This window comes from Pleurodeles waltl, chromosome 8, assembly GCF_031143425.1.
Source record: "Pleurodeles waltl isolate 20211129_DDA chromosome 8, aPleWal1.hap1.20221129, whole genome shotgun sequence".
NCBI classification, from domain to species: Eukaryota; Metazoa; Chordata; class Amphibia; order Caudata; family Salamandridae; genus Pleurodeles; species Pleurodeles waltl.
Genome location: NC_090447.1, coordinates 983503116 through 983516719, shown reverse-complemented (window position 1 = coordinate 983516719; position 13604 = coordinate 983503116). Strand labels below are relative to the sequence as shown.

The 13604-nt window shown below is 48.3% G+C and overlaps 1 protein-coding gene across 1 annotated transcript in view; it reads right to left on the bottom strand.

Moving 5' to 3' along the window:
• Positions 1-2770, bottom strand: part of EDNRB (endothelin receptor type B) — a 148565-nt gene extending 145795 nt beyond the window's left edge. The window contains exons 1-2 of the mRNA XM_069205223.1: positions 2439-2770; positions 481-1055 (exon numbers count right to left, since the gene is read on the bottom strand). Coding sequence (XP_069061324.1) covers positions 481-948 — 468 coding nt within the window. The 5' untranslated portion in view covers positions 949-1055; positions 2439-2770. The remainder of the gene's footprint in view (positions 1-480; positions 1056-2438) is intronic.
• Positions 2771-13604: the final 10834 nt, after the last annotated feature.

Genomic DNA, 13604 nt, shown 5'->3' with positions numbered 1-13604 from the left:
TGGGGGACCTGACAGGCACCTGAGCAGGGGCAGTCGGTGTCATGAGCAGCTCAGTATTTGTGTGCAGCTCTGGGGATAAATCTGGGTGCCATGTTTTGCTCATTACCTGTGTAAAGTTGTGCAGAGGTGTTTGTGTGTGTGTGTGTGGGGGGGGGGGGGGGTCTACCTTTTACTACATTTGTCCATCTAGGCGGGGGCCAGTCGGTACCATGGGCACCTGTGTAAAGTTGTGTAGGGGATATTAAGGCCACCTGTGCAGGGGTCAGTCGGTGCCACAGGCAGCTCAGTACCTGTGTAAGATTGTGCAGGGGACCTGAGGGGCACCTGGGTAGGGGGCAGTTGGTGCATTGTGCAGCACGGTACCTGCGTGCAGCGGTACGTGAGCACTTTGTGCTGCTCAGTCCGTATGTGGAGCTGGGCAGGGGTCAGCGGGCGCCACCCATTACCTGCGATCGCTGCTCGGTACCTGCCTCTCCTTACCTTGTAGGTGTTGACGGGCATGTCGATGATGATGTGCAGCAGGTCGCCCAGCGCCAGGCTGGCGATGAGGACGTTGGGCCCGTTGCGCATGCTCTTGTTGTTGTAGATGATGCGCAGCAGCGTGGAGTTGCCGATGATTCCCACCACGAAGACGAGGCACGAGATCACCGTGCTGAAGTACTTGAAGGAGCTCCTGATCTCCAGGAGTCCCGTGCACATTGGAGGGGACATGGGCCTGGCCCCCGCAGTTTTTAGCGTCTTCGAGCCGTTTTGGGGCACAGCAACGTTAGAAGTTTCCAAAAGAGGGTCCAGACCTGCTGCGGAGGTTACGGGGGTAGCCCCTGCCCCGGTAGCCGTGGCCTGGCCATTGGAGGCCGGTCTGACAGGGGACCCGTTGTCCTGCCCGAACACCAGCAGAGCACACGCGGGGACGAGCAGCAGCGCCGGGATGCAGGAGTGCGCCTTCATGCTGACAAGTGCCTTCCCTCGTGAGCAGAGGTGAACTGCGGGCAGAGATTGAGAAACACCGTGGCGGGGGCGACGGTGCTTACACTGAGCCTGCTTCCAGCCCGAACCTAGACAGAGAGACAGACAAAACACAGCATCAGCACAGCCAGTCCTCAGGGAGACTGCCAAACAGAGGCGCATCTGTTAGTAGTGCAGCTGGTGCGGTGGCACCGGGGCCCAGGCTCAGAATTTTTATTTTTTTAACACAGCGCCAGCCTATGACCTAATTCTTTGTTTACTCTTTGATGAGGACTGATGGTTGGTTATAGGGGGAGTAGAGGGAAGGGTGAAGTTTGGAAGAAAGAGAAATGGAAAGAAAGCGAGTGCAAGGAAGAGGGAGGGGAAAGGTGACAGAACAGGAGAATGAAGCGAGAGAAAAGAGATAAAGACGATCATGGGGGGGAAGAGAACGGTGCTGGAAATAAAGATGTCAGCAAGAGAAGGGGGGAGGGTGTTATAAGAAAATGGGAGACAAGAGGGTGACAAAGGAGAAGGCAGGAGAGAGTGGAAGGGAGAAAGGAATAATAGACGAGAGGATGGGGGCAAAAAGAATGACACTTTTGGGAACCTGTGAGTAGAGGCATGGCTCTATTATTGGTGCATGAGTCGAGGCATGGCTATTATTAGTGCAGCAGTTTCCCCATGATTACGAGGGACCACTATTCCTCCCCACCCCCACCTCCCCGGGCGTAATGCAGGTCCCTCCAACGCAGGTGGGGCCCAACCCTTCAGCGGTCCACGACCCTTCAGTGTGCCCCCCTCCCCACAAGACAGTCAGTATGCAAGTTAATATCTATCAGATATGAGAGACTGAGAGCAATTTCCTTGATTCTATTCGGATCTGTGACAGTTAAACAACTGCTGACAAATTCAGGGGCCTAACGCAGGCCCCTGCGGTACAGAGAGGACCCCAACCCTAGAGGGTCGCCAATGCTACAGGAAAGCCCCATTCAGCCAAAGGCCAATGATTATCTGTGAGATATCGGAACATTGGTTTAACCTGTATTTGATTAGCAAAAGCAAATATCAACCGGTTCATGCGCGGACTCTTTCATTCTTAATACGGTTAAATAGATATATAAACAGCTGACCTTTTAAATTTACACAGGAGCAAACGCCCATCTGCCACATATTTAAATATCTTTTAAAATTGCATTTTCTTATGCCGATGTCTATTTAAAATATTTTGCACTAAAATTGACAACAAAAAAGCTCTTTTCACAACTACAACGCAAATATAGAACCAACTGTGCAATTTTCCGAAACAAGGAAACGCATTAGATGGCAGGACTTAAATTCTGCAAATGACGCCTCCCTTGAAAGGTTATTTCCCGTCAATACACGCCGGCGATGTTTAGTCATGTCGAGGTGCTTTCCATCGGTTTGCTGTGCAATCCCTCTGCTCTTGATGTCTCTGCCTATATTTCATGCTGTACTCTAGAAGAACTTACCTTTCACCCTGTCCTAACACAAACATGCTTTGTTGGCGGTGGGGCTTGCTTCTAGAACTGAAGAAATCTCAAGCAGTTCATTCCTTCTTGGCTGGCACTGAGAGCCTCTGGGATTGATGTGTCCCACCCGACCTCTTGAGATGACACAGAGGACGTCAACAGTGACTGAGCCAGACCTCGCTCCTGGTGTGTGTATGTATCTGAGTCCAAGAGATTAGTCAAATGGTTGCCATCAATTACGAGTTGGCTCCGCCCAGTGCTTCCTGAAGGACACACGGCCTCGCCCCTCTGTCTCGTGCAGCTGCCTGGACAGCATCATCTGCACGCTGCCCAATGAGGGTGGAGGGTCATGAGTCTACTTGTGTTTATCTATCTAAGGCACTTATTTCTAGATAATGAATACCTAGGTCACAGAAACATGAAACTCAAAAGGAAACTCTTAAAATCAGAAAATGTTATGGCTATTTGGCATAGATACTTACCTACCAAGTTGCTTATGAAAGTACTGGCTAATTGTATAATGTAAACTCCAGGCCTCCAGATCTTCTACTTTGGGAACAAGTAGCATACCGAGGGGAATATATTCGTTAACTTTCGTAAAGCGAACCCACAAGGGTGCAGTGCACCCAATGTTTCTTACCCGCCTTATGCAGTTATCTCTCGCCTCGATTTACTCCCCCACCTCCAACTTCCTCGTTTTCCTCTGCTCACTCGTGAACATTTCATGTATATGATTATGCACGTTAAAGAATAAATAACACGACCTGTTGCAAATATCTCTGCTGTTATCTTCTCCTTCAATTTAAAATCTACATTGTTATGAACCGTAGAGTGCTCAGCCACCCCAGCAGGAGTCTTTGAAGCGCTACACTAAGAACTATGAAAACAAGCAAAGTAAATCCACATGTTCATCAACAAAGGCAAAGTCACAGTGCAACTTGCACTGTATGTGGTGTTGTGAATGTTTGTTTTGTGGTAAGGCATTCACAGTTATTTTATATTATTTTAAAGGTTTGCGCAATCAGGCATACTTCTAGAAATAAATGATGCGCGGCAAAGAGGAGGCGCTTCTGTATCCTACTCCTGTTTCTTTAAAATGCATACACAAGTCAGTGATATAGCCTAAACATTATCCCCGCAATGTTACTGCCATAAAACTTCCAATGATGTTTTGTGTTTTCAATACACACCGTGCTTGAGGCTGCGAGAGTTGAATGAACGCAGCCTTCAGTGATGGCAAAACAGGCAATTAAACGTCTGATAGCAGACACTTCCTTTTGTGGTCCGAAATCCTACCTTGAAAAGAAAGCGCTTACACAAAGAGATATGAAAAAACTCCCGAGGGGAAAGATTAGTCGCGAGCACCCCTTATTCTTCAACTCTGCACTTTTTAATCTGTCTGGGTTCTTTTCTCACACGATTCACTGTTTTGACAGTGGGATTAAAACCTCGCCAACTAATTCTCATGGTCTGTAATACTATCTTTAGAATCTCCCATGTTCAGACTTTGCAGTTGCATTGTCTACTCCACCCATAATGTAGGGAAATATCATCTAGGTGTTCTTAAAGTGTACATTCTGTAGTTTCAAGAAAATAGCCATGGTACATTTTTTAATTGCATGGTCTATTTTTTATTGTGATATGTATTAACCAGTAAAGTATATGTTACTTATTACTTTAAAGCGGGCCTACTTGTGTCATGAGATCTTTTTTACTGTCAGTAATGTCAACAGGTCCCATGCACATTGATTTTCCTGTGATTAGGCGTGTCTTACTCCTGTAGAACTCCTAACCAACTCCTGTATTTCTGGTGTAACACTGAAGGACTACTGCCCCCTTGGCGTGCCACAGTAATTCACTAGGCTGGATCAATATCTCTAAGGAAGGAAGAAGGACGGGGACTCCGTGAAGACCCTATTGGTTGTTTATGGGATGAGCTGATTTTCTCCTTTAAAGACTACCTCAAAGATGACACTAGACCATCTTAAATACTGAGACTAGACCACTTTAAATACAAACTTTTGCTCTTATATTCCAATACTATATACAAAATCACAGCAGTTGACCTATATTTCAACCCCGGCCTTAGGTGTGCTCCCCCAACATTTGGCAATTGGACTACAAAAAAGTGCGTCTCTAACCCCACTACATGACTTGCCCTCACTTCTCTTGCTCATACTGTACGACCAGGCTTGCAGGTTCTCATTATGTTATGTTTCCTTCACTATTTTGTCATAGTTTAAACTTTTCAATATATTTTACCTTATTGAATTGACGTCATTCACTGTTGACAAACTGGTGCAGCGGATTTTAAATATCTTTTTGCCAATGTTTCCTCATTGCTGTCTACAGGGAAAGCGTCCGATGATTAAGCAATGTGGAGAAGACATGTTCTGTGGAGAAGACATGTTCTCTGTTTTTTGGAGGTAAAAAAAAGAAAAACCTAATAGCATTTGTTAAAAAAAGCCAGGCATACTACCGACTTACTCATGGAACTCAGGAGTAAGCCAGGTTGAAGTTTAAGAATAGGTTACAGATAAATATAAGTACAACAAACCCAAAGTCTCACGAGTAAGATCATCAAGCTGAAATAGAAACATTAAAAAATATGTGAAAGAACTCCTACCAAAGCTGACAGAGCCCCAGATAAGATTTTTCTACATGATTATGTTCACAACTACTTTTGGAAGATTGGAGTGTGAGGATTTGGGTGTACTATATGATATGGCTGGGAGGTCTTATCATGCATTACACTCACAAATACCGGCTTGGGTCCACTCAGATACATTTACTTATCTTTAAGCTCAACCCTGGGTAGTTGTGACTGCGAGCAGTAAGGCTTAGCAACAAAACAATATATAAAGCATTTTACAGAACCAAAAAACACAATGAGAAAGTCACAGGAAATGAAAAAACAAAACACCGATTTATAAAAAAAATAAAAAATAAAAAAAATAATACAGATTAAAAAAAAAGACCTTAATAAACAAAATCCACCTGAGAGTTCCGAAGATACATATTTCAGGAATAATAAAAAAACCTTTATATCAACTGCAAGCAAGCACTGGCCAATGAAAAGTTTGGACTGATTTCTAGGCGGCCTGAACAAGTACACTTTGGACAGTTACAGTTACCCACTATAGATAACAATGGAATGGTCCTGATGCTAAGGGATGCAGGCAAAAAGATGCTCAAAGGATGCTTTGGTTGTGGCGAGGTCAACAGGGATGCCCTTGCTGTGTTTCCTTGGTCTTCAGATGAAGTGGGGCAATCTTGGCCACAGAGCCCCTATACGTCCAGCTGATGCCAGGCTACTGGCCAGTCTGCACTGTGGTTGGGGCAAAATATGTTGGTGGGGGCTAGTGTTCCTTCGGTATGATAAATCCAATCCTGGAGAGCACTCCTGGGGTCAGCAGATATAGGTGCAGGTTTTAGCTATCTCAGATTTGTTCTCTTGGGTGCCCAGTGACGCGTAGCAGCAAAACGTCTGCAGAGGCTACCAACTTTGCAACTTGGGCAACTTCAGCTCGTGTCTCTGGAGCTGGTTCCAAGAGATCAGCTGAATGATCTTGGGCTCACTGCTGTTGTTCGATGTCATGAATCCATTTTTACCCAAGCCAGGAGCCGTAGGCACAGTTCAATGTTTGCTAGCCCAAAGTGTAGCAGGTGCAGTCCTTCCAAGCACACAGCCTCTGTTTGTGAGGATCCAAGGGCAGCTGGGAAAGTCCTCTCTCCAATTCAAGCATGATCTGAGGGACAAAGTGCATGGGGTGCCATATTTATCCCAGAAACATGCCCCGAGGGGACTACGCAGTCACTAGCCAATGGGCTACTGGGTCCCTCCCACCTACTGATGACGTTCCTGTTATGCGTGGCATCTGGCTATCCCAGAATGCCACATTCTTGCCCCTTTCAAGATGGCGTAACTCTTCTTCAGTCAGACACTTGGTAGCACAAACTAGAGGTGTGGCTACCTGAGGGCTATACACCCACGGTAAAACCAGTTTCGGGGAGAATTTCCCTCTCTGGCCCAGTCTCCATGCTGTCTGAAGAAACAAAAGGCATCGTCCTGAGGGGTGTTGCGCTGTGCGTTCCATCAAAGGCAGATTCTCCTATGAAGTTTGTCTCTGGGGTAACCACCTACCCTCACCTCCCCTCCAAGTGGAAATGCTGGCAAAGCAGGTGACAGTTCCCTGCTGCTACACTGCCTTTGTTCCTGAGCTGTTACTATGCTGTCTGTGCCTTTGTGAAGCTACTAGATAAGCAGAGCACAGATGTAAAGAAATGGCTCCCTGTTGCAGTTACCCCCCCCCCCACTTTTTGCCTGATACTGATGCTGACTTGACTGAGAAGTGTACTGGGACCCTGCTAACCAGGCCCCAGCACCAGTGTTCTTTCACCTAAAATGTACCATTGTCTCCACAATTGGCACAACCGTGGCACCCAGGTAAGTCCCTTGTAACTGGTACCCCTGATACCAAGGGCCCTGATGCCAGGGAAGGTCTCTAAGGGCTGCAGCATGTCTTATGCCACCCTAGGGACCCCTCTCACAGCACAGACACACTGCTTGCCAGCTTGTGTGTGCTGGTGGGGATAAAATGACTACGTCGACATGGCACTCCCCTCAGGGTGCCATGCCAACCTCACACTGCCTGTGGCATAGGTAAGTCACCCCTCTAGCAGGCCTTACAGCCCTAAGGCAGGGTGCACTATACCACAGGTGAGGGCATATGTGCATGAGCACTATGCCCCTACAGTGTCTAAGCAAAACCTTAGACATTGTAAGTGCAGGGTAGCCATAAGAGTATATGGTCTGGGAGTCTGTCAAAAACGAACTCCACAGCTCCATAATGGCTACACTGAATACTGGGAAGTTTGGTATCAAACTTCTCAGAGTAATAAACACACACTGATGCCAGTGTTAGATTTATTAAAAAATGCACACAGAGAGCATTTTAGAGATGCCCCCTGTATTTTACACAATTGTTCAGTGCAGGACTGACTGGTCTGTGCTAGCCTGCTGCTGAGAGACGAGTTTCTGACCCCATGCGGTGAGAGCCTTTGTGCTCTCTGGGGATAGAAACAAAGCCTGCTCTGGGTGGAGGTGCTTCACACCCCCCCCCTGCAGGAACTGTAACACCTAGCAGTGAGCTTCAAAGGCTCAGGCTTCGTGTTACAATGCCCCAGGGCACTCCAGCTAGTGGAGATGCCTGCCCCCTGGAAACAGCCCCCACTTTTGGCGGCAAGTCCAGGAGAGATAATGAGAAAAACAGGGAGGAGTCACTGGCCAGTCAGGACAGCCCCTAAGGTGCCCTGAGCTGAAGTGACTCTGACTTTTAGAAATCCTCCATCTTGCAGATGGAGGATTCCCACAATAGGAATAGGGATGTGCCCCCCTCCCCTCAGGGAGGAGGCACAAAGAGGGTGTAGCCACCCTCAAGGACAGTAGCCATTGGCTACTAACCCCCCAGACCTAAACACGCCCTTAAATTTAGTATTTAGGGGCTCCCCGAACCTAGGAAATGAGATTCCTGCAACCTAAGAAGAAGAGGACTGTTAAGCTGAAATACCCTGCAGAGAAGACGGAGACACCAACTGCTTTGGCCCCAGCTCTACCGGCCTGTCTCCCCCCTTCTAAAGACACTGCTCCAGCGACGCTATCCCCAGGGACCAGCGACCTCTGAATCCTCAGAGGACTGCCCTACTCTAGAAGGACCAAGAAACTCCAGAGGACAGCGGCTCTGTTCACCCAAGACTGCAACTTTGTTTCAAAGGAGCAACTTTAAAACAACTTGCGTTTCCCGCCTGAAGCGTGAGACTTGCTACTCTGCACCCGACGCCCCCGGCTCGACTTGTGGAGAAACAACACTTCAGGGAGGACTCCCCGGCGACTGCGAGACCATGAGTAGCCAGAGTTGCCCCCTCTGAGTCCTCACAGTGATGCCTGCAGAGGGAATCCCGAGGCTCCCCCTGACCGCTACTGCCTGTTCCTCAGATCCCGACGCCTGGTAAAGACTCTGCACCCGCAGCCCCCAGGACCTGAAGGATCCGAACTCCAGTGCAGGAGTGACCCCCAGGAGGCCCTCTCCCGTGCCCAGGTGGTGGCTACCCAGAGGAGCCCCCCCCCCTTGCCTGCTTGCATCGCTGAAGAGACCCCTTGGTCTCCCATTGAAACCTATTGAAAACCCAACGCGTGTTTGCACACTGCACCCGGCCGCCCCGTGCTGCGGAGGGTGTACTTTCTGTGCTAACATGTCCCCCCCCCGGTGCCCTACAAAACCACCCTGGTCTGCCCTCCGAAGATGCGGGTACTTACCTGCTGGCAGACTGGAACCGGGGCATCCCCTTCTCCATTGAAGCCTGTGCGTTTTGGGCACCACTTTGACCTCTGCACCTGACCGGCCCTGAGCTGCTGGTGTGGTAACTTTGGGGTTGCTCTGAACCCCCAACGGTGGTCTACCTTGGACCCAAACTTGAACCCCGTAGGTGGTTTACTTACCTCCAAAAACTAACAAACTCTTACTCCACCTAGGAACTGTGAAAATTGCACTGTCTAGTTTTAAAATAGCTATATGTGATTTATATGAAAACTGTGTATGCTATTTTGATTATTCAAAGTTCCTAAAGTACCTACCTGCAATACCTTTCATTTGAAGTATTACATGTAAAATTTGAACCTGTGGTTCTTAAAATAAACTAAGAAAATATATTTTTTCTATACAAAAACCTATTGGCCTGGAATTGTCTCTGAGTGTGTGTTCCTCATTTATTGCCTGTGCGTGTACAACAAATGCTTAACACTACTCATTTGATAAGCCTACTGCTCGACCACACTACCACAAAATAGAGCATTAGTATTATCTCTTTTTGCCACTATCTTACCTCTAAGGGGAACCCTTGGACTCTGTGCATACTATTCCTTACCTTGAAATAGTGCATACAGAGCCAACTTCCTACATTGGTGGATCAGCGGTGGGGTACAAGACTTTGCATTTGCTGGACTACTCAGCCAATACCTGATCACACAACTAAATTCCAAAAATAGTCATTAGAAACTGTTTTTTGCAATTTGTGCTATTTTTCTAAATTTTTAAAAGTCCTGCTAGGGCCTTGTGTTAGTCCCTGTTAGCATTTCTTTTAGAGTTTAAAAGTTTTGTGAAAGTTTGAATTAAGTTCTAGAAATAGTTTTAGATTCTTAAAAAGTATTCCAACTTTTAGAAACATAATGCCTGGTGCAGAAGAGAATGTGGTGGAACTCGACCTCACACCTTACCTCCATCTTAAGATGTGGGAGCTAAGGTCTCTCTGCAAAATAAAGAAAATCCCAGTTGGCTTAAGACCCTCCAAACAACAGCTCCAGGAGCTTTTGGCAGAGTTTGAAAAAGCCAACCCCTCTGAGGATGACAACCCAGAGAATGATGTTAGTGACTTGGAGGAGAATTCCCCCCTTCCAGTCCTAACTAGGGAGATCAGGGACCCTCAATCCCTGATTCCAACTGTGATAGTCAGAGATGCTGCTTCCCTCACAGGAGCGGCCAGCACCTCTGAAATCACTCAGGATAGCCTCAGTGAAGATGACCTCCTGTTAGCCAGGATGGCCAAAAGATTGGCTTTGGAGAGACAGCTCCTAGCCATAGAAAGGGAAAGACAAGAGATGGGTTTTCGTCCCATCCATGGTGGGAGCAACATAAAATAGGGTCAGAGATTCTCCTGACATGTTGACAATCCCTAAAGGGATTGTAACGAAATATGAAGATGGTGATGACATCACCAAATGGTTCACAGCTTTTGAGTGGGCTTGTGCAACCAGAAAAGTAAACAGATCTCACTGGGGTGCTCTCCTTTGGGAAATGTTCACTGGAAAGGGTAGGGATAGACTCCTCACACTCTCTGGAAAAGATGCAGAATCTTATGACCTCATGAAGGGTACCCTGATTGAGGGCTTTGGATTCTCCACTGAGGAGTACAGGATTAGGTTCAGGGGGGCTCAAAAATCCTCGAGCCAGACCTGGGTTGATTTTTTAGACTACTTAGTGAAAACACTGGATGGTTGGGTAACTGGAAATGAAGTGCATGACTATGTTGGGCTTTATAATTTGTGTATGAAAGAACACATTTTAGGTAACTGCTTCAATGAAAAGTTGCATCAGTATCTGGTAGACCTAGGTCCAATTTCTCCCCAAGAATTGGGAAAGAAGGCAGACCACTGGGTCAAGACTAGGGTAACCAAAACTTCCACTGGGGGTGACCAAAAGAAAGGGGTTACAAAGCCTCCTCAGGAGAAAGTGGGTGACACTAGAAATAAAGAAAAAGAGTCCTTTGTAGGCCCCCAAAAACCAGACCAGCTGGGTGGGCCCTGAGACACAACCCAAAACAAAGGTGGGTACCAGGGTAAGAACTGGGATGCCACTAAGGCATGGTGCCAAAACTGTAGACAGACAGGGCACCACACCAAGGACACTTCTTGTCCCAAAAACAAACCCCCTAGCAAAATCCCAGGGGTGACCAGTGTAGCCATTGGGGATGACTCCTCAGATGAGGAGGTCTTCATAGCCTTCAACTGGAAAAAGGGCCCAACAGGTGAGTTGGAGGTTCCAGAGGGAAGTAGACACTTCCACCACCTACTGGTGAATGGAATCCCAGCCACTGCCCTGAGAGACACTTGTGCCAGTCACACTATTGTGCATGACAGGCTGGTGTTCTCAAACCAGTACATCCCAGGTGAGACTGCCAGAGTAAGAGTTAGCCCAGACAGGGTCACTGATAGGCCTGTGGCTTTTGTGCCCATAGAAGTGGGTGGGACTTTTAGCTGGAGAAGGGTGGTAGTCAGTACAGACCTCCCCCTTGATTGTCTCCTTGGAAATGACTACCCAGAGGTTAGTCAGAGCCCAGGAGAGGAACTGGTCCAGTGCCAGTCCTCTCCCAAGGATTCTGGAGGTGCTGCCTCTGCAGTAACTGCAAGTAGGCCCCAGAAGAAAAAGAAAAGAAAACAGTGTAGGAAGGGTGGAAAATCTTTAGCCAAGGTTCCAGCAAGCCAAGGAGATTCTGCTCCAGTAGGGGAGATCTCCGAAAGTGGCACTGGTAAGGTCCAACCTGACCCACAAGAAGTCCTGGCTAGTCAGGCAACTGTTAAGCCTGAGTGGGTGGCTCCTCGGCTAACAGAAGAAAGAGTGGAAGAAGGGTGTTTACTACAAGATGTGGTAACCCCCCACTCTAATACAGCAGACAGGCACCCTGAACCCAAAGAAGCCTGTAACTTAGCCCTTCCCTTGTAGGTGAAGAGCTAAAGGTGTGGTTCTGGGCACTGACAGCTGTCAGTGGCCTCTGCTGGGTGTTAGCCTTTATGGCTGCACTATCCTTGGCATGGTGGTCTGACCCCATGCCAAATAGCAAGTTAGGCCCCCTGACCCTGTTGGTTATGGTGGGGTTACTCCGGCTCTGGGTAACCTCTTTGGGTAAGCTAGGGGTGACCCTGGCTAAAATAAGATTAGCAGAGGTGGATACCTCTAACCCCAAAATAGAGAGAATGGGTGGAGACATTAAAGACACAGACAAGAGGCAGTTCAGACTAGGTCCTATCACTGTGGAAGTGGGTCAGTTCCCCATAGGGAATTACCTGAACAGGAGGATGTAAGGCAGAGTAGGCCCTGCAACAAACCAGCCTATTTCCTCTACTCTTCCTCGCCTGACAGACTAGGAAGACTCTCCCAGCTTTGGCTGAGTCTCCTGGCCTGTGGGCTGGGGGGGGGGGGGAGGCTTGTGTAAAGAAATGGCTCCCTGTTGCAGTTACCCCCCCACTTTTTGCCTGATACTGATGCTGACTTGACTGAGAAGTGTGCTGGGACCCTGCTAACCAGGCCACAGCACCAGTGTTCTTTCACCTAAAATGTACCATTGTCTCCACAATTGGCACAACCCTGGCACCCAGGTAAGTCCCTTGTAACTGGTACCCCTGGTACCAAGGGCCCTGATGCCAGGGAAGGTCTCTAAGGGCTGCAGCATGTCTTATGCCACCCTAGGGACCCCTCACACAGCACAGACACACTGCTTGCCAGCTTGTGTATGCTGGTGGGGATAAAATGACTAAGTCGACATGGCACTCCCCTCAGGGTGCCATGCCAACCTCACACTGCCTGTGGCATAGGTAAGTCACCCCTCTAGCAGGCCTTACAGCCCTAAGGCAGGGTGCACTATACCACAGGTGAGGGCATATGTGCATGAGCACTATGCCCCCACAGTGTCTAAGCAAAACCTCAGACATTGTAAGTGCAGGGTAGCCATAAGAGTATATGGTCTGGGAGTCTGTCAAAAATGAACTCCACAGCTCCATAATGGCTACACTGAATACTGGGAAGTTTGGTATCAAACTTCTCAGAATAATAAACCCACACTGACGCCAGTGTTGGATTTATTAAAAAATGCACACAGAGAGCATCTTAGAGATGCCCCCTGTATTTTACCCAATTGTTCAGTGCAGGACTGACTGGTCTGTGCCAGCCTGCTGCTGAGAGACGAGTTTCTGACCCCATGTGGTGAGAGCCTTTGTGCTCTCTGAGGACAGAAACAAAGCCTGCTCTGGGTGGAGGTGCTTCACACCTCCCCCCTGCAGGAACTGTAACACCTAGCAGTGAGCTTCAAAGGCTCAGGCTTCGTGTTACAATGCCCCACGGCACTCCAGCAAGTGCAGATGCCCGCCCCCTGGACACAGCCCCCACTTTTGGCGGCAAGTCCAGGAGAGATAATGAGAAAAACAGGGAGGAGTCACTGGCCAGTCAGGACAGCCCCTAAGGTGCCCTGAGCTGAAGTGACTCTGACTTTTAGAAATCCTCCATCTTGCAGATGGAGGATTCCCCCAATAGGAATAGGGATGTGCCCACCTCCCCTCAGGGAGGAGGCACAAAGAGGGTGTAGCCACCCTCAAGGACAGTAGCCATTGGCTACTTAGCCCCCAGACCTATGCACGCCCTTAAATATAGTATTTAGGGGCTCCCAGAACCTAGGAAATGAGATTCCTGCAACCTAAGAAGAAGAGGACTGTTAAGCTGAAAAACCCTGCAGAGAAGACGGAGACACCAACTGCTTTGGCCCCAGCTCTACCGGCCTGTCTCCCCCCTTCTAAAGACACTGCTCCAGCGATGCTTTCCCCAGGGACCAGTGACCTCTGAA